This window comes from Opisthocomus hoazin, chromosome 19 (assembly GCF_030867145.1).
Source record: "Opisthocomus hoazin isolate bOpiHoa1 chromosome 19, bOpiHoa1.hap1, whole genome shotgun sequence".
Lineage (NCBI taxonomy): Eukaryota > Metazoa > Chordata > Aves > Opisthocomiformes > Opisthocomidae > Opisthocomus > Opisthocomus hoazin.
In genome coordinates this window covers 5,420,539-5,440,247 of record NC_134432.1, presented here as the reverse complement: position 1 = coordinate 5,440,247, position 19,709 = coordinate 5,420,539, and the positions used below count along the sequence as shown (strand labels likewise).

Sequence of the window (19,709 nt, the reverse complement as noted above, 5' to 3'; positions counted from 1 at the left end):
TTCTGTTTGACAAAGGGGTCCTGTTGCCTGAGAGCAGGAGCTAAAATTGTGTCGCTGAAACAGAATCGCTGAGACTGTTTTATTGCTATTTTTCTGCAAATCAGGTCTAAGAGCTGCTTAGGGCACACCAGTAGAAGTCCTTGAAAAGGGAAGCAATGGGTTTGGCTTTTAAAAATTGTACTGTTGAAGACAGAATGCGTTTTTATGAACAGCCTATTGAAGAATGCCATAAGATCAAAGCGTGGTGTTTCCTGGCTTCCGTACAGTGACCATTTTTAATTGTGAGGTGCTGTATGGTCTGTCTGAGCTGACGGCCACATTCAGGGTCCCACCTCTCCTCCGTCCCTCAGCAGGAGCCTTCGATAAAGCACGTTATCAATGGTTGTCTTCCTAGATCACCAAGCTTAGAGAGTGTTTGGGCTGTCTTACAATCTCGCCTCATTTGCAACTTTAACCAAATCATTCCTGTGTTTGGAATCCTTGTGATGAAAGATTATATAGCAAATTAACACTGTGTATACTTTAAATATATGTATTAAAAATAATCTAAACATTCCTTACTTAAATGCAAGTATGGAAGTAAATGATTAATCATCACGTGGCTTAAAATAGCATTTTGTTGTGCGGAGTGGCTGGCGCTGGGAACAAACACGTCTCGGAGCGACAGGTCCTTCTGAGGCTGGAGTTATTGTCGTGCTGTTATTCGGGCAGCGCCAGCCGTGCTCTCGGTTCTCTCACCAGGCGTAGCCTTCCCTGAGGCACTCCAGCTCCTGTCGCTGCTCCCTGCAGCTCCTGGCAGGAGTCACGCTGCGCAGTGGCTTGGGCAGCTCCTCGCCTCTTGCTTTGCCATAGCTGAGGAGCAGCCGTCCGCAAAGCACGGGGACCTCCTCGGTGGTGCGAAGCGTGGTCTCCTCACGGTTAACGTGGTGCGAATCGCGGGTGGCTCCTTGCAGGGTGAGGCTGTAGGGTAATGCTGAGCAGGGCTTTGAGCAGGAGCGAGTGACAAAAGGGAAGACAATCTCCTCTGAGCTCAGGTGGCCCCAGCTTCCACTGGTCTGTCACTGCTTTTGATGTCAGCGGTCAGCTCATTGTACTTCCCTTGAAGACGCGGTGGATTCCTTCCGTAAGGTCTGTAACAGCTGTGATCACGTGGCCTGGTCGAACCTTGCAGTCGCAGGAAGGTGTTGTCCAGGAGGACTCCAGTCCCGAGGCACGCAGCCTGCCACAGCATCCTCTGTGCGCGCTGCAGGCGAAGCCCTGCGCTCTGTGCCCGCGGGTTTCCTCGCGCTGGAAGGCTTCCGTCAGATGAAGCAGGAGAGGGGCTGCGCAGCGCGGCGAGGAAAGAGGCAGTGACGCTTTCGTTGCAATTTGTGTTGTCGGCACAGGGTAAGCAGTCATGTCGTGAGACGGGCGGAAGTTGAAAGCTGCCTCGGCGTAGAGGATAACTTAAGTAACAGAAGATGCACCAAGATGCACTAAGCCTTGAACAAATGTTTTCTTAAAGCATGATTTCATATCATCCAAACTGCAAACATCTGTCTCTTCTCAGTAGTTGGACTGGTTTTGGGGAGGGGTGGGTGGCAATGATTTCCAACTGGAAACACATATTAACAAGAGTTAATTACAGCCTTACAAATACAGGTTGTGTTTGGATGCTTGACGACAACTGCTCCTTCCTGGGAGGATCCACGGTGATCGTAGCAGAACCTGAGAACTTCCTACCCGAGGGGCTGGGGTGGGCACTGGCCCTTGAGTCTCTACAAGCTTCAAGTTAGGAAGCCCTGGGCCAGATCCTCCTCTTTACTGCCCATGGCTGTGAGGTGGCCCTCGGGCACTTCCCACACGTGCCCCCAGCCCTCTTCTGCGTCGGAGCCGGGGAGCAGAAGCACCCTGAGCTGTTATTTGTGACGTTGAAAGGGAGGGTTCCATTTTCTCTTAAATTTGCTCTCTGACAGCCCATGTAACGTAGGTGTCTCCTGACTGCCAGCAGCGCTGCTTGTGGGGTGGCCCTCGTTACCAGCAGCCCTCGTGACCGCTGCTGCAGATGCCAGCCAAAGGCGGTCCACGACACGAAATCAGCCTGTGCAAGTTCTTCCAGGAAAGCACACAGAAATCCAGGGCAGGGCACTTGAAAGATCTTTCTCGAGAAACACAGTTATTGCTCCTCTGAAGTGACCCATCATTCTGGGAGAGCACCAGGCTCTGGAGTTTTTAGCACCCATGCCAGAAGCACAAAACGCTCTTGCAAGGACATCTCAGCTGAAGGTTCAGGTGTGAGGAATCAGAAGAGAGTCTCATCAAGTCCTGTCTGAGACTTGAATAATGCTCTGTCTCCAAAATAAATGACACAGTATCTGAGAAATGCAGTCTTTATTACTGTGTGATAGGTCTTGGTTTAGTTTCCTTCATGCATGTGTTTGCATGAATGTGAAAGGAAGCGTCGGATAGACTTCTTTCCCCGTTCCCTTATTTTTTGCTTAAAATGTGGTTGGTGCCCTGAGATCTGCAATCATCAGAGTATCTTTAGCACGGAGAGGCACCCCTAATACTCTCGTAGTCACACTTTATTCATCCACCCTCCGATGGCATTTATACCAGATGGGCTGTAATACTTGTGCAGCATCTGTTAGTCCTCCCCGATTTCACCATCTTTGCAGAGCTGCTGAAGAGCTCAAACTCGCTAGAAGAAACCCTCCTTCTTGGCAGTTCAGAATTTCATACTGAACAGCACAGAAACTTACACCAGAAATACAGACTGACCAGAGAGGGAGAGCTTCTCAGCTCATACTGATAGCTGGAATCCAAACCCTTGTCTGGCTTGAGTTGAAGGCACATCAGAGCTGTGCTAGAGAAGTCCCAGGTACCTTGTCCCGCAAACAAAGAGGCTGGCTGGCTGGGAAAGCAGGTTTACCTCTTCAGTCTTGATTCAGCTGTGCTGATAGACGGAGAACTGTCAGCTGTTGTTCTCTGGGCATAAGTTCATTTTGTTCAAACAAGTCCTCCTCCTTCCTCTTTGCAGGTTACCCTTTCACTAGACACCATGGAGACTTCCCAAAACTATCCTCTCTCCAACCAACTCCTGTGCAGTTTAGAGGTCACCTTCCCATTTGGTTTTTCCAGCTAGTGGGACGTGAGTACAGACATGGCTGAAATGAAAACGAGACCTTACGGGCTTGTGGATTTGGTCTAGACACTGGTGAATAAACTTGTAAAGGACTTAGCTCAGCCACTCTTTTTCTGTATCATCCTGCTTATCTGGTAGGTTATGTACCATGCTCCTCACTGCTCCGCAGTATCTCAGGCGACTTCTGGGGTCTTTCTGAAGATCTACCTTGCAGGATCTCTTCTTCCTGTAGGTAATGCTGCAGAGCTTTGTCTTGTCCTCTTTGACTCTTGGCAGCTTAGAGTCTCGGCAGCATTGCCCTGCATCTCCTGCTGAAATGACCACCAGCTTCACCACCATGAAGTACAAATGGAAAGTCATTTAGTCAAGAGGCCATCACTTATGTTCTTCCATCTTTGTCTTGGGCTGTGGTGTCTCAGGAACCAAGGCAAGGAAGATGCTGCCAGCTGCAGGCTTAGGTTGGGGTTAGGGGGAACTGAGTAGCTGTGTGCTCATCCACAGAGTTGCCCTGTGTAGTGGATGATCACCACCTCCAGTGGAAACAGTTGGGTGAAATGCAAGAATGGCCGTACTGGATGAGATCAAAGGTCTGTTTAGCTTGGTGCCATGTCTCCAGGGGAGTCCAAAACCAGCAGGTATTTAGTGACCTAGAAAAGAACCGAGTATATAAAAGATGAGTCTGCCCTTCACATTGTCCTCCAGCAATAAACAGCCTCAGGATCTCTTTAGATGAGAGTCATCATTATCAGACCTCCACATTCCATCTGAAGGAAAAAACAGATATTGGAAAGAAGGTGAACTCCAGTTTGAGTGGTGAGGTTTCTGTGCTGCTCTGTATGCTGGACAGTCTTCTGGGACAAGTATTTTTTGCTATTACAAAAGGGAAATAAGGATTTTTGTCTGCCTTCGTTCTGAATGAAATGTTTGCATAAAAACCAAATTTATGAACTTATGAAAACCAAATTTATGAACTTTATGAACACAGGGCTGATGGGTTTTCCTCCATCCATGCAGGCATGCATGTCTGCAGCTCTGTCTGTTAAGAAACAGAGGCTGTTGCTTGGCTTTGTGCTAGGCATGGGTTGTAGTTTCAGTGCAAGGTTACAGATTTAGTAAAATTGGGACCTCCTCTGTTGCAGGATCTGTGGATTCCTTACTTCACGATCACAACTGACATCACTGCCTCAGCAATGAGGGTCCACACGGACGGTGAGTGCGGGCAGCCTTCTCCAGCAGCACCTCGTAAATAGTGATGTGAGACTTCAGTGTCACCCCTTGCTCCTGGAATTTTCTTTGCCTTTGAATTTGTCTTTCCTTTTGTTTCTCTCTTCTCTGTTGTTTGCTGAGCACCAAAATGTGGTGGTACAGGGATAACAAGGAACAGAGCTGTTGGGAAGAAGTTAAATGAGATGCTTTATTCACTGTTCAGAGAGAAAATGGGTCCATTGACACTATTCTGTTTCCTTAAAACATACCGTGAAGTGCAGATGTTTTAGCCATAAATCAGAACTAATGCAACCAGAACACTGAAAGATTCAAATTCCCAGTATATGAAGCTGTTTTCCCAAAAAAGAGACTCCTGTGCCTGGAGCAGAGGCTGGGTTAGGGTCTCATTTGTGTCCAGTCCTCGTTATTTTTCTGGTGGAAAACTGTGATGTACATTACTGACTGAAGAGAGGAGAAAGATCTGAGTGGCCTGCCCTGCTGTCAGGATGGGAGGGCAGCCCTGTGGGACGCTTGCTTTAGCGTTTGTCTATGTGGGGTCACGGTGCAGTGGCTCAGGCTTCAAGCGAAGATGATCCAAGGTGCCCCAGATATCTCCTTGGGTAGCTGAAGCCTGAGCTGCCACGTCTCTGATGTTTTGTGTCTGTTGAGCTGGCCAGGAAAGCCCATCCATTGCTGCCACTGGGGCGTGGGTTAGAGCCCTGAATTACACTGACACCGGGGCCGTGGTGACCAAGGACAACCAAGGGAGCTGAAAGAAGCAGAAAAAGGATCAACCTCGCTTAGAGGTTCTGTATTCCCGTTCTGCAGCAGGTTAAGCCAGCTGAGGTCAGGAAACTCACTGCATCCAGCTACTTGTCCCTGTGGAAGTTTAATGTAAGGATGGAAGTCAGCTGGAGAATGGTTATGGTCATCTCCAGAATTCACTGGAAGGAAAGGAGGGAGGTTCCCAGCTGCTGGAGTTGCCCATCTTGGTTTCATCTGTGGGGTGTAACACAGACGTCAGCATTTCTCGTGGGTGGAAGTTCTAACACAACTAAAACTATCAATAAGAAAACCTGAATCTACCGGTATTGACCTGTGCTAAAGAGTGGGAGTGCTGAGGTTATAATTAGAAACAGAACTGTGATACATAGTATAAAGAAAAAAAAAAAATCAATTCCCGGTTTGCTGGAAAGAGTTGCTGTTTGAAGGCCCAAGCAGTGAATTATTGAGAAGTGAGCTGACACTGCAAGCCCTGTTTATTTTTCATATGTTAGAGATTCACTTCTCAGACGAGACTCGTGGCCTCTTTGGAAGCACAGTGTCTTCTCGATCCAGCTGATGCAAATGTCGAGAGAAATCAGTCAACGAGAGCCTTAGAGCAGAATGTTTTACAGGAAACAGATCCAATCCATTCCTACGTGATTAAACCTTCTGTTTCTAACAGCTTAAAAGATTATAACTTTCCTCCTTACAGTGCTATTGACAGCAGCGTCCTAGGAAGAGACAAGATCCCCGTTGTGCCCTTGTGCTGGTTTTACAAGTGAAAACGTTTGCTTATTACAGAGCAGGGAAAACAGAATTTTGTGGCTCCTACAGCATATATTTGTCATGTTCAGCTCCTGTTAAAAGTCTGGGGTTTGTGGATCCCTGTGGAGCGTAATGGCTTTAGCTGCGCTTCGATCTGCTTGTTCTCGCTGTCCCCTTGGCCCCAGGAGAAGTCTTTTCCTTCCCTGATCAGTGTAAGCTCAACAAAGCACCGAAGATGCAGTCAGGCATATGCTGAGATCTCCTTGAAGGCAATAAATATGAGGCATGGGCTTAAAACTGGGGTTTCCAATGCCTTTGCCTGGTTGTGTGTCTGAATAGCCTTTTTTTTTTTTTTCCTCCCTAGCCAGGATTATGGCATAGAAAATAATAAACTGCTTTAATAACTTTCTGACGGTATTCTCGGGAGAGCCTCTCTCTCCCGATTCTTTTAAGGAGTGCAAAAGCCTGCCCCACGGCTGAGGCAGTAATTAACGCTGTCGCCATTCCCTCCCTCTCGTTCCGCAGGCTCCCTGTGGAGGTACGTCCGTGCCAGCATGTCCCTCTCCGGGTACATGCCTCCCCTCTGCGACCCGAAGGACGGGCACCTCTTGATGGACGGAGGCTACATCAACAACCTGCCTGGTAGGTGTGCACATCGGTGGGGAAGAAGTTAGCCTGCAAAACTTTGTCTTCTTCCTTTTTTTTTTTTTTGTTCTTAAAAAGGAAACAAGGCGAAATATTGCGGACACCTTTAGTCTCGTGATGGGCACCAGGAGTCATAGTTCTGTTTCCTAGGTGTTTGCTTTATCATGGCTTACTAAGGCTATTTTTTGTTACGAAATATTTCCCAATAGACACATTCTTAACGTATATTCCAGGCTAATTTTGAATTTATTTTAGTGCTCACTGAAAGGAGGGAACAGAAATTAAACTGGAAACATACAGTCTATCTTTGAGTTTCTTTTCAAAAAGTATCAGCTGACTAAGAAGTAATTCTGTGAAAGCAACAGCATTAACTCTTCGTTGCTCACCCTGGTGTCACCGAGGGCTGGCAGGCAGCGGTGTCTCAGTTAGCCGCTGGCACGTGGCAGAGGTGGAATCGCGTGGGGTGGAGTCTGGGGGCTCTGAGGACCGAGCCCAAAAGGGTCCGAGGTGTGTGAATTCCCTTGCGTGTGTTTGGGATGTGTTTTGTGTCGGGGTTGTCACCGCAGTTGGAAGGCGTTGGAAGGTGGGCGGCTCAGGAGGGGGACAAGGCAGCAGAGAGATACGTGGTGTCACTGCAGCCTGTGACTATAATTGCGTAGAAATAAAGAGGAAGGAGTTAGAGACTCCACGTCTGAGCAACCGAAGTCATTTACACGCTCCAGACAAACCCAGACTGTATTTTTCCATCAGGGCTGTATTTGCCTAAAAACCAGAAATGGAAATAACACAAAATAGACCCCCCCAAATCTGCTGATATCTGTTCGTGTCTGTAAGCAGACGTGTGAATTCCAAACCAAAGCACCTTTTCCACCCGCACGTAGCGGAGAGGGCAAAGAGCACTCGCGCAGGTGACGCTGGGTGGAAAAGATACAATAGGCTGAACAAGCCCCGGAATGTAAATCCGAGTTACAGAACAGATCTGATTTAAATATGTATCCAAATTAAGCATCTAAATTGGCTCTTCGGAGCTGTGGTTTTCCTACGCATAACTATTCTGGAAACTGCAACTATCTTGGACTCTGGGGGCGTGGAAGAAATATAAATTCGTTCTGTGAGGTACGTGTCCTCCTCTTCCCTGCCTTGGCACTCCCCTGCATCCTCGCCCGTATCCAAAGGCTGCAGCTTGTCCTTCTGCTGACCTTGGAGTAGGAAGCGTCGTCTCATTTCTCTCCCACTTCCAAAGATGAGTCTTTCTCTTGGATCCCAAAGCTTTTCTTAGGCTGCAGTCCTCCCAGCCTCTCCTCGCTGATGGGTTCCTGTGCTGCTCCTTTCCTTCATTATCTGCTCTCTGCAGGGTTGACTCCAGCACTGCTGACTCTCCTCTTGAAGGCCACGGCCACTTGTTCTCTCCACACATCCCCCAGATCTGTTGTTCTCGTGAGCACTGCTGCACGAGGCAGAATTAACATGAGTTTTCTGTGCTTTTTCACATTTCCTGGACTGGTGTAACTGTGGACCCGAGCTGTGCGTGTCCCATCTTCTCTTCCCTGCTCCCTCCGTATGGTTTTGCTGCTGCCTTCATGTTGGTTCTGGTGACAGTGTGGCCTCAGGGAGGGTCTGGTCATCCCACCGACCCAGGGCGAAACGGCCCCCATAAGTGATGTTTACCAGCAGTTCAGCAATGGGAACTCACCTTGAGGTTATGCAGGGGCTGGGTTGGAGCAGAGTGGGCAGCACGCTGGGATCTCTTCGTAGAAATGGAGCAGGTGGGGTAGGAGCATCCCCAGAGAATCACAGAATCATTAAGGTTGGAACAGACCTTTAAGATCATCAAGTCCAACTGTCACCCCAACACCCCCATGCCTGCTAAACCATGTCTCCAAGTGCCACATCCACACGTTTTTTGAACCCTTCCAGGGATGGGGACTCCCCCACTGCCCTGGGCAGCCTGGTCCAACACCTGACCACGCTCTCAGTAAAGAAACTTTTCCTAATGTCCAACCTAAACCTCCCCTGACACAACTTGAGGCCATTGCCTCTCGTCCTGTTGCTGGTTACCTAGGAGAAGAGACCATCCCCCCCTCACCACACCCTCCTGTCAGGGAGCTGTAGAGAGCAATGAGGTCCCCCCTCAGCCTTCTCTTCTCCAGCCTGAACAGCCTCAGCTCCCCCAGCCGCTCCTCATCAGACTTGTTCTCCAGCCCCCTCCCCAACCTCGCTGCCCTGCTCTGGACACGCTCCAGCCCCTCCATGTCCTGCTTGGAGTGAGGGGCCCAAAACTGAACACAGCACTGGAGGTGCAGCCTCACCAATGCTGAGTACAGCGGCACGATCCGCTCCCTGCTCCTGCTGGCCACACCATTGCTGATCCAAGCCAGGATGCCGTTGGCCTTCTTGGCCACCTGGGCACGCTGCTGGCTCACGGTCAGCCGGCTGTTGACCAGCACCCCCAGGTCCTTTTCTGCTCGGCAGCTTTCCAGCCACTCTTCCCCAAGCCTGGAGCGTTGCGTGGGGTTGTTGTGACTGAAGTGCAGGACCTGGCACTTGGCCTTGTTGAACCTCATATGATTGACCTCAGCCCATCAATCCAGCCTGTCCAGATCCCTCTGCAGAGCCTTCCTACCCTCCAGCAAATCAACACTCCCACCCAACTTGGTGTCATCTGCATACTTACTGAGGGAGCACTCAATCCCCTTATCCTTGATAAAGCTATTAAACAGAAGCGGCCCCAGTACTGAGCCCTGGGGAACAATGACATGATCTTTCAGCAGAGTTGCTGCAAACGTTTGTGCCTGGCGCTGTTCAGAGCCGCTCATGGCAGGTACGGTGTCAGGCTCATACTCCCTAGCAGTCTGTGCGCAGGCTTTGGCTGAGCAGCACCAGGGCTGGCAGCACCGGCACTGACGGGACCTTCTTTCCCACCAGCTGATGTCGCGAGGTCCATGGGCGCAAAGGTGGTGATCGCGATCGATGTGGGCAGCCGGGATGAGACAGACCTCACCAACTACGGAGACTGCTTGTCGGGCTGGTGGCTGCTCTGGAAGAGGTGGAATCCACTGGCTGAGAAAGTCAAGGTATTGTAGACCCTACTAAAACGGCAGCGGTTTTTATGTACAGAGCAGGAAGCGTCCCCTTGCTCGTGCAGGGAGGGAGCCTGGGACAGACCGTCGCCTTCCCGGGGTTGGAGCTCTTCCTCGTGGCCGTGGACAGTGGGCAGTGCCCTGACGCCAAAGGGAGCGCAGTGACGCAGGAGAGGGTGCAGCCCAGGCTGGGAAGGGGACGGTAGAATTGTTAGAGCAAAGAAACCTTTTCTCAGAGGTGCATCAAGCTTTGATAAAGTCAGAATTTACAAATTTCACCAGTGAAAGTAGTAACTTCATCCAATTCAGTGTTTCTATCCCATAGGTCTCTGAATTGTTGATTTAGGGAGATTTTAGCACTAGGCAGTAATTAACTTTGCTACCACTGATAAACACAAGGATTGCAGAGCACGATTACGTGATTTTTATTTTTTTTTTTTTATTTTTCCTCTTGCATGCACTCAGGCCATCTCTGTTACTTATTCTTCTGCATTTCTTAAATCACCTGGCTCTGCAGCTGTCCCCCAAGTGAATGTTGTTTTTTCTTCTTCCCTCCCAGCTACAATTAACACATTCCTCTCTTGGAATTGGAAGTAAAATGCTACAAACTGCACTTACTGCTCTGTAATCTAAAGTTTTCCTCTGTGATAGCTCCCAGAAGAGGTCTGGTCTCCCTGAGAAGTGGCCTTTCGGAGCTGGTGCGGCTGTGGAGTGCCCTGCTGTGCCTCGGCAGAGCTGACCATGCTGCTCCCAGTGTGTCATGGGAGTGAGGGGGGTGGGAAATGGAGGACCCTGACTCTTCTCAGTAGTGCTCAGTGAAATATTGCACCTGCCCAAATGGCAGCAGGCACACGTGAACACACGGAATTCCTTCTGAACACCAGAAAACTGTTTTTACTGGGGGTGATGAACCACTGGCCAACGGGCGAGACTGTAGAGTCTCCATCTGCGGAGATATTCATAACTCGGCTGGACGTGGTCTTGGACAGCCTGCCCCAGCTGACCCTGCTTGAGCCAGGAGGGTTGGACTAGACGAGCTCGAGAGGTCCCTGTCAAGCTCAACCACTCTGCAGAATCTCTGCCCTGCTCCAGGAGAGATCATAGAATCATAGAATCATAGAAAATTTGGGGTCGGAAGGGACCCCTCAAGGTCATCCAGTCCAACCCCCCCGCAGCGAGCAGGCACACCGCTAACTAGATCAGGGTGCTCAGAGCCCTGTCCAACCTGGTCTTGAATGTTTCCAGGGATGGGGCCTCCACTACCTCTCTGGGCAACCCGTTCCAGTGTTTCACCACCCTCATTGTAAAGAATTTCTTCCTTATATCCAGCCTAAACCTACCCTGTTTTAGTTTAAAACCATTACCCCTCGTCCTGTCATTGATATCTCTACTAAAAAGATTGTCCCCATCTTTCCTATCAGCTCCCTTTAAGTACTGAAAGGCTGCAGTCAGGTCTCCCCGCAGCCTTCTCTTCTCCAGGCTGAACAAGCCCAGCTCTCTCAGCCTGTCCTCATAGCAAAGGTGCTCCAGCCCTCGGATCATTTTTGTAGCCCTCCTTTGGACCCGCTCCAACAGGTCCATGTCCTTCTTGTGCTGAGGGCTCCAGAGCTGAACGCAGGACTCCAGGTGAGGTCTCACCAGAGCAGAGTAGAGGGGCAGAATCACCTCTCTCGCCCTGCTGGCCACGCTTCTCCTGATGCAGCCCAGGACGCGGTTGGCCCTCTGGGCTGCCAGCGCACATTGCCGGCTCATGTCCAGCCTTTCATCTATCAGTACCCCCAAGTCCCTCTCAGCAGGGCTGCTCTCGATCCTTTCATCCCCAGCCTGTATTGATAGCGGGGATTACCCCGACCCAGGTGTAGGACCTTGCACAGATCATCACAGGGTTCTTGCCTTGAGGGATCCCTGTGCCCCTCTCGCCTTGGCACAGATCTCTCTTGAGGTACCCCTGTACCCTGGAATGAAAGACTCCGTTCAACCCGGAACTGCAGAAATACGTTTGAAGGCAATTCCCTTTCTGCTGGGGGTTGTGGAGACTCATCAGCTAGCTGTCCACTCAGCCTGGGAAACAGATGGGGCTGCTGATGTGTGAAGGCTTCACCAGGCTGTTGTGCACTCTTGGAAAATAAAGAAAAAAGATAACTTGCTTTTTCTCCATTGTGAATACAGAACATACTCTGAAATGAAGTTTCTGAGTTAATCGTGAGTGGTGTGTCTGGCCTCACTGGCAGGTGCTGAATATGGCAGAGATCCAGACGCGGCTCGCGTACGTGTGCTGTGTGCGGCAGCTGGAGATGGTGAAGAACAGCGATTATTGCGAGTATATCCGGCCACCCATCGACCGCTACGGAACCCTGGACTTCGGGAAGTTCGATGAAATCTGTGTAAGTGCCTCCTGGGGAAGGCGGTTCCCCCGTATTGAAGTTCCACAGAAATCTGCTGGTTGATGGTGCTAATCAGTGCCTAAGCTGTCGGAGAGTAAGAGAAATCACTTGGCACAGAGCGAGTAACTGATGCTAAATAGTGCTGTGGAAGGATGTCCTGACTTGTTCAGCCTGAAGAAGAGAAGGCTGCGAGGGGACCTTATAAATGCTTACAAATATCTGAAGGGTGGGTGTCAGGAGGATGGGGCCAAGCTCTTTTCAGTGGTGCCCAGTGACAGGACAAGGGGCAATGGGCACAAACTGAAGCAGAGGAAGTTCCGTCTGAACATGAGGAAGAACTTCTTCCCTCTGAGGGTGACGGAGCACTGGAACAGGCTGCCCGGGGAGGCTGTGGAGTCTCCTTCTCTGGAGATATTCAAGACCTGCCTGGACAAGGTCCGTGCAGCCTGCTCTGGGTGACCCTGCTTCGGCAGGAGGGTTGGACTAGATGACCCACAGAGGTCCCTTCCAACCCCTACTATTCTGTGATTCTGTGACTGTGCGACGGGGTTAACAGCAGAAATGGAGTTCGTAGTCCTGGTTACGTAATGAGCTGTGATTGGAGCAGTTGCCTCGCTCTGTTTCGTGACAGTTCTTGCCCAGCTGCTTGATGGAAACTCCTGGGTGTCTGAGCTGCTTTGGGCAGTTTGGGTTTGTCAGACGGTGTCATTTCTCTCCCTTCGTTGTGTAGCTTGTTGTCGCGTGAAAGATTGGAACAAGTTTGTAGGGGAGGCCAGGAATCACCGAAATGGAGGGCAACGCGCCGAAGTACTGGCTGGGTTCACGTTTCAACACTTCTATTAATAAAACATGCCGTCCGCAGTTCCTCTGCGCCTGGTAGAGTATCGGGAGCACAGCACCAATGTCAGTGGAAGGACGCTGTGAGAAGGGTAGTACCGGGTCACAGAAGGGTCACAGAAGGGTAGTACCGGGTTACACGTCTCTTTTGGGCTCCCCAGTTCAAGAAAGATGAAGAGCTACTGGAGAGAGTCCAGCGGAGGGCTACGAGGATGATGAGGGGACTGGAGCATCTCTCCTACGAGGAGAGGTTGAGGGAACTGAACTCTTCAGCCTGAAGAAGAGAAGGCTGAGAGGGGACCTAATAAATGCTTATAAATATCTGAAGGGTGGGTGTCAGGAGGATGGGGCCAAGCTCTTTTCAGTGGTGCCCAGTGACAGGACAAGGGGCAATGGGCACAAACTGAGGCACAGGAAGTTCCGTCTGAACATGAGGAAGAACTTCTTCCCTCTGAGGGTGACGGAGCCCTGGCCCAGGCTGCCCAGGGAGGTTGTGGAGTCTCCTTCTCTGGAGATACTCAAGACCCGCCTGGACAAGGTCCTGTGCAGCCTGCTGTAGGTGACCCTCCTTCGGCAGGAGGGTTGGACTGGGTGACCCACAGAGGTCCCTTCCAACCCCTACCATTCTGTGATTCTGTGATTCTGTCTCTGAGATTCAGTTCTGTGTTTATGTATCGGAAAGCAGCACGGAGGAACTGCCTCCAGACGTGCCGTTGAATGGTCTTGGTGGTGTAATTCAGCGTTCGCAACAAGAGCCTCTCTGCCCAGGTTGAGGTGGTGGCGGCAGTTCTGGCTCGTTGTCTCTTGTCAAGGAAGTTGTTTTGCTGTCTCTTCCCATTCTTTGCCTGCTTCAGCTAGGCAAACAGCTTTGCTCTTCTCTTAGGCTGGAAAAAACCCCTCACCACTAATTTTCCTTCAAGTTGATCTCCTTTATAGATACAGTGAGAACCTACAATACTCATTAGGCTGCAGGTTGATTTCTCTAATGCTGTCTTATAAATACTAAACAAAACCAGTAACACCATTAAGCCCTGCAGGTGCACATGTGAGAGAGTCCTTAGGACCAAACCACCAGCCGAGTTCCTCGATATAAATATTTTCTCAAGGATATTTGGTGTCTCATGGCTCCTGGGCAAACAGCACTGTCTGCCAACGGTGGGTCGAAGGCTTTGCTGATAAGTGATGTTCTTCACTAGATGGAGTGCCCTGGCCCTTCTGGAAACCTTGACGAATGGCTCTGGTAGTTCATCTCAGTAATGGATAGTAAGCTGTCAAATCATTGTTCTGTCTCTATCTAATTTGCTGTTGTTAAAGAGGTTCAAAGACGCCACACAAATTTTTCTCAGTGGAACAGAACTTGAGAACAGTGCAGTTTCTCGAAGATGTCCCTTACTGTGAGCAAGTTCTTGGCCTGAGACTCTGCAGGTATGGAGGGGCAGCACCCTCCTGGATTTAACTACATTCCCTGCAGTGGAGCTAAATAACTTTTGTCCACATGGAAGCTTTAAATTGTGCTGACCTTAAAGGAGAGGGCAATCTAGGCATTCCTTTATCATTATGGGCTGTGGAGTAGTGGGGGTTTTCAGTTCAGCTGTGTACCTGGATTTTATGCGAGATAGAAATGGGTACCATACAACCATTCAGCACGTTCAGAGGAACAAACATCCCCTCATCTTGTCAAAACCCCTCTCCTGCATCAGCCTAGAGCCATGTCGGCTGCGTGTCATTCCCCAAAGCTCCATTCTCGCCGTTATTTTGGATCAGTCTGACCCAGCCAGCTGTGCCTCTGTCGGGTCCCTTCTCCTCCTGAGTAATCGCACCCACTCCGAGCTGTGGAGCTCCGGCAGCTTGCGAGAGGGCGATTCCAGCCCGAGTGCCTCCCGAGCTTTGAACCCTGGTCCAAAAACCGGAGGAGAGACAACAGCAGCTCAGCCAGGGCTGCTTCCAGCACTCGGAGCTGCCGCGCGAGCCTGAGGTTTAGTGCGTGCTGGTGGCGCGGGAGCTGGAAATTGGATGCAGGACTCCTGACGCCTGTTGCTCTGTCCTTTCGACTTGATTTTTCAACACCTTTTCTACTGTCTTGTTAGAAAAAGAGTAAAACTTGGAGCAGTGGCTTTGTTTCTTCCAGTTGTTTCCATGCTAATGATGCAGTGCCACGTGATTATCCCAAGCACAAATTGCTTAATACTTTTAAATTAGAGGAGCGTGGAGCTTGTGGGTTTGGTGCTGTCCGTGTGCCATTGTTTCTGCTCCAGCAAACCGACGCTTGCATCTGCAGTGCTGGCTGCCTCAGCTTACTGCAAGAGACTTGGGAACCGGCTGCCCTACGGTAACTCTTCTTTGCTAGAAAGGTTTCCTTTTCTTGGCTCCTCTTGAGCCAAGAGGGGAGAAGACACAAATTAATTGGTGTTGTTACCTTCTTCCAAAGAAAGAGCCGGCACTGGGAGGGCGCATAGGCGTGCGTCCCAAGCTTCTCTTTATATGGCGTTATTCTGTGAGCAGCCGGCCTGAAGCCACTGCTGTAAAAATAGTGGTGCCAGGTGGCCCCTTTCACTGCGCCCTGCGGGATTGAAGGTCAGGGTCGCGTTTGGACTTAAAATAGCACCTCGATTGCTGAATCGTTCCCCTAATTCTTTGGCTGAACAGCATGTAGCTGAGGCTGGAAGGTAGCGAAAGGACATCTTAGCTTGGGGTAGACCTCTGGATTTCCTACTAATTTGCAGATGATGTGACATAATGGTTTTTAATTATTAATTACTTTTTCCTGCTGACTCTTTTTTTTTTTTTTTTTTTCCAGGAAGTGGGATATCAGCATGGGAAAACTGTGTTTAATGTCTGGTGCAGGAGCGGAGTCCTTGACAAGATGCTAACGGACAGGCAAGAGACTTGCAAATCCAAAACTGATGTAAGTGTTCGGTTTCAACGTGCTATTCTGCAAGAGCTCCTTGGCGCGCGCCGCATCGCCTACTGCCCAGAAACTGCTCAGAGGCGTGAAAGAGAGTGACCGTTGGCTTGAAGTCCTTGTTGTGAGCCTGCAGGTGTTAGTTAAAACTGTGTTTTGGGCAAGAAAAGTTATGATTATTTTTTCAGAAGCTTCTTTCCTTGAACCGTAGCCTGGATGAGTGAGGTCCTGCACTTCTTTGATCATGCATCCAGTACAAGTGTGGGCAAAGCGTGCTCTGCCGGAGCGCCGATGTCTGCCTGCCTGTCCCTCCCTGAGAGCTGGTGCGTGTAAAGCCTGGTCCATCCACGTCCTCAGCGAGTACAGTGGGCTCTCGGGAACCCCAGGACCCGCTGTGGAGCCCCATAGGGCGGCTCTCCTGTTGCTGTTTCATCCAACAGGTTCTTGATACCGTGTCTGTAATCTGGAATCGTTCCCAACACAGATATCCTCGAAGGAAGGCAGGGTGCTCACCGGTAACCAGCATTTTCTGAGACGTGTAGCTGGTGTCTACACGTTTACACACCCACCTTTCTCTTCTCCTTCACCGTGTCCATCAGCAGTCTGGAGAGCACGAAATGCTGCTGGCTGAGCCACCCTCTGCGCCGAGCGCTGGAGCCAAGGCCGTGACTGCGAGAGGGGCCGGTCTGTGGTTTGAGGTGATGGGCTGCGTTTGCACCCCCTGCTTGAACGCACGTGTGGGCTGCCTCCCTCAGTAACGCTGGGTAGGCACAAGTAACGTTTAAGAATAGTTTTTCGTTTATTCTTGTGCCACAAACTTTGGGTGGTAGCTTGCTGTTGGAAGCTGGGCTGCCGGGGCAGCGGCGCTCTCCCACCGGCGCCCGGTGCTCGTCACAGAGGACATGAATCGGGGTCGCTGGCCTTGATCTCGGCCATTGCTGGCTTGCAGGATGTGACTCAAAGCATCCATAGATGCTTCCAGAAAACCTGAATTAAACCCTTGCTGGAGAGGTGTTTTTAGCCAAGAGTTAATATCCCTGCAAAGCTGTAGATTTCTTGCTTTGTTGCTTTTCTTCGTCCCTCCCTGTTAGAAGAGGCGTTTTGTGGAGTGTCGTTGCGGCTCCGGGGAAGCCTGCAGCGCTGCCCTGGCACTGGGTTCTGCCCCCTTCAGCACATCACACAGTTAATGTGCAGGCTGGTAGATGCTGGATTGTGGCAAATCTACAGGCTGCATAGTGCTTGTGTGTGGTTACAGTCCCTGTAGGACTTCTACTCAAAAGTAGGATAAAGTTCTCTTGGTTTTACAGTTGAAGGATTGAGGTCAGCTTCTAGGGTAGGTTCATGACTCGGCAGGCTGACTGAATTTCTTGGCGGGGAAGTTCCAGTCGTTTTTAAGAAACAGTTATCACCTTTTTGAGGACTTGGGCACAATGTTATAATATATTGGCTTGTTATCCTTACCCTCCTTTGATTCCTCTGATTTAAAACCCAAGTGCTACGAAAGGCTTCACGGTTTACCCAGTAATTCATCGTTGTCGTCTTTTAGAGACAGGGAAATGAGCAGTAAGATTTTAAGTGATTGCCAAAATGTATCATAACTGTAGTGAGCCTCGCTAAAGGAAGTCAACAGAGGTGAAAAATGACCTTGAGGATCTGCAGCTCTTCCCAAGACCAGCGGTGGAGCACGTTCACGAGGAGGGAGATGGTGTGAGCGAGGGGAGAGGAAGGGCTGTCCTTGCAGAGGTGGACGTTAGCCCAGCAGTGAGGGGTGGATGATGTCTGCATCTGAGCCAGTTGCCCTGGGGACCCCCATTTGTCACCGGAGAGGGGTGTGAGCCGCTGGACGAAATGGAAACGGCTCCGCTGGACAAGCTGAACGGCACCCTCGGCCCTGGCCGCGCAACGGAAGCCAAGGGGACTGGCGTTGATGACTCCCATCATCCACCAGATCCCACCCGAGCTGCCTGGCAGGGCGAGTGGCTTTGGGAGGAGCACAGAGGGACTGAGCTTTGTGGGAGACTGGCTGGGGAGCAGAGGAGCCTGAGGAGCCCCAGAGCTCATCGGCTTGTTATTTCTTACTGGGAAGGTGACCTGGACTAGGGGGTGCGTTAGTCTGGGCTGCAGAAGACAGGTCCCCGTTCAGTCTCTGACACCTTACATTGGTTTTGTGTGTTAATAGTCATAAGGAGAAGTGAAGGGAGAGAGAATTGTGTGTGTGTCAGAAATGGTTATTTGTCCTATTTCATCCTCTAACTTTTGTCACCGACTAGTAACAAGCTCAAGCATGTTCATTGCTGTAACAAATGCTTCTTTTAAAGAAGACTTCTTTTTAAATTGCCTGTTATATGGGATACAGTAGCTCAGGCTAATATTTCAGTTAAATCACGACATTACAGCGGTGCATCAAGCAGCATGTGGAGCATCTGTCACAATCTACCCTGGTTTTTATAGCCCTTCCACTGTCCTGGAGATCAAATATGTCACTTGTCATTGTAGACGTACCCTGTCGTGGCGTTTCTGTGTACGCACTTGGTAACAAGGCAGAAAGTGCTGACTGCTGAGACGCCGAGGGGGTGAAAATAATGGGTTCGGGAGAGGACTCCCCAGACTGCCCGGGCTGTGGAGCGGGAGCCAGCAGCTTTGCGCTGACATGAAGGCTCAGTTCCAGGCTGTGCTCCCCAGGACCTCAGAGATCTGCTGCTCCTCCTCTGAAAACTCTTGAGTCCAGTGAAAACCAAGATTTCTTTCATCTGACTTTTGCTTCAGCACATTTATTTCTACAAAATAACAAGTATTGCAGGCTCCCCCTGGGCTGTTGGTCTTTTTTTTTCTTAGTCCATTAGAGTCACTTAAGTCCTTTAGCTCTGCTATCTTCCGGGGATAACAGCTGATATTTTTAACTTCCCTTTCATTAGCCGAGGTTTGATGCTCAGTAAGTTTTAGTTCTTCAGCTATTTCTGTAGTGTTCAATGTCTGAGAGAGCTGAGCATGGTCTCTTATCGTCTTGTTTCCATGTCGTAAGCAGTGAATTTTCACTTAGAAACTCCAGGTATTTAATCATTTAGATATTTTTTCCTTTGCTTTCATCATTCAATCACTGTTTAGCTTGTCCCAAAAATGCAAATACTGAAGACACAAATAACGGGAACCTTACATAAAATTCACTCGAACAACCCTTCCTCTTCCCCAGCACAGAATAATGCAGTGCCGTTAATTGGATCTCCTCGGGGAAGTTTTGTCTGCTGAAGTGTTATTCATAGTCAAAGCTAAATATAATGTAGCACACTACAATAGTAACTGTCTTTCTCCTCTAATTTGTTTAATAAAGATTGTGCCGAAGAAAGTACTTTCCTCCTTGGAAAAAAAATATCAGCAGAAGTGTTTTAGAGTAGGTTTCAAATGAATCCGAGACATTTCTTTGCCTGGTGTTAACTGATGGGAGTGTGGCTGTGTCCTTAAAAGTAGTAAGAGGAAGTGCTTGATATTAAATTCCCGTTTGCAAAGCATCAGATGACTGTGGGAAGACGCCTGGTTTCCCACGAGTGTTGTTCCCGGCTCAGTGCAAAGACTTTGGGGCGCAGCTGCCTCGGCGAGCAGCCTGACAGCGACCGCAGCGGGTGCTCCCACACGGACGGTCGTGCTTGCGGTGGCCTTCACACCCCTCTGGCCTCGGCCGCTCGTCTGCGGGGGCTCGTGAGCTGGTGGTGGTTTTCCTGAAGCCCCCTTTGGCGACGGTCGCTGCAGGATTTTGTTCAGGCGTTTGTCCCCTCCGAGGCCGGTTCCCAGGACAGCCCGGTGCGTGGCTACGTGGGCGCTGGGCGCAGCCACTCTGCCCGCGTTGTGAGAGCACAGGCGCTCGCCTCGAGCGTTGCTGCGCCTGCTCAGCGGCCAGAGTTTGCACATGTCCCTCGCTTCGGCGTATGGCACAAAACGAAGATGTAGATGCTTTTTTTTTCCTGTCCTGGGGAGCAGCCTCCTGCAGACACTTCACTGGGACCATT

General features: G+C 50.2%; 1 protein-coding gene across 4 annotated transcripts in view; it reads left to right on the top strand.

Moving 5' to 3' along the window:
- Positions 1-19,709, top strand: part of PNPLA7 (patatin like domain 7, lysophospholipase) — a 126,733-nt gene that overhangs the window by 98,160 nt on the left and 8,864 nt on the right. For all 4 annotated transcript variants that reach the window (XM_075439388.1, XM_075439387.1, XM_075439386.1 and 1 more), the window contains 5 exons: positions 4,264-4,333; positions 6,386-6,502; positions 9,431-9,579; positions 11,817-11,969; positions 15,604-15,711. In XM_075439388.1, coding sequence (XP_075295503.1) covers positions 4,264-4,333; positions 6,386-6,502; positions 9,431-9,579; positions 11,817-11,969; positions 15,604-15,711 — 597 coding nt within the window. The remainder of the gene's footprint in view (positions 1-4,263; positions 4,334-6,385; positions 6,503-9,430; positions 9,580-11,816; positions 11,970-15,603; positions 15,712-19,709) is intronic.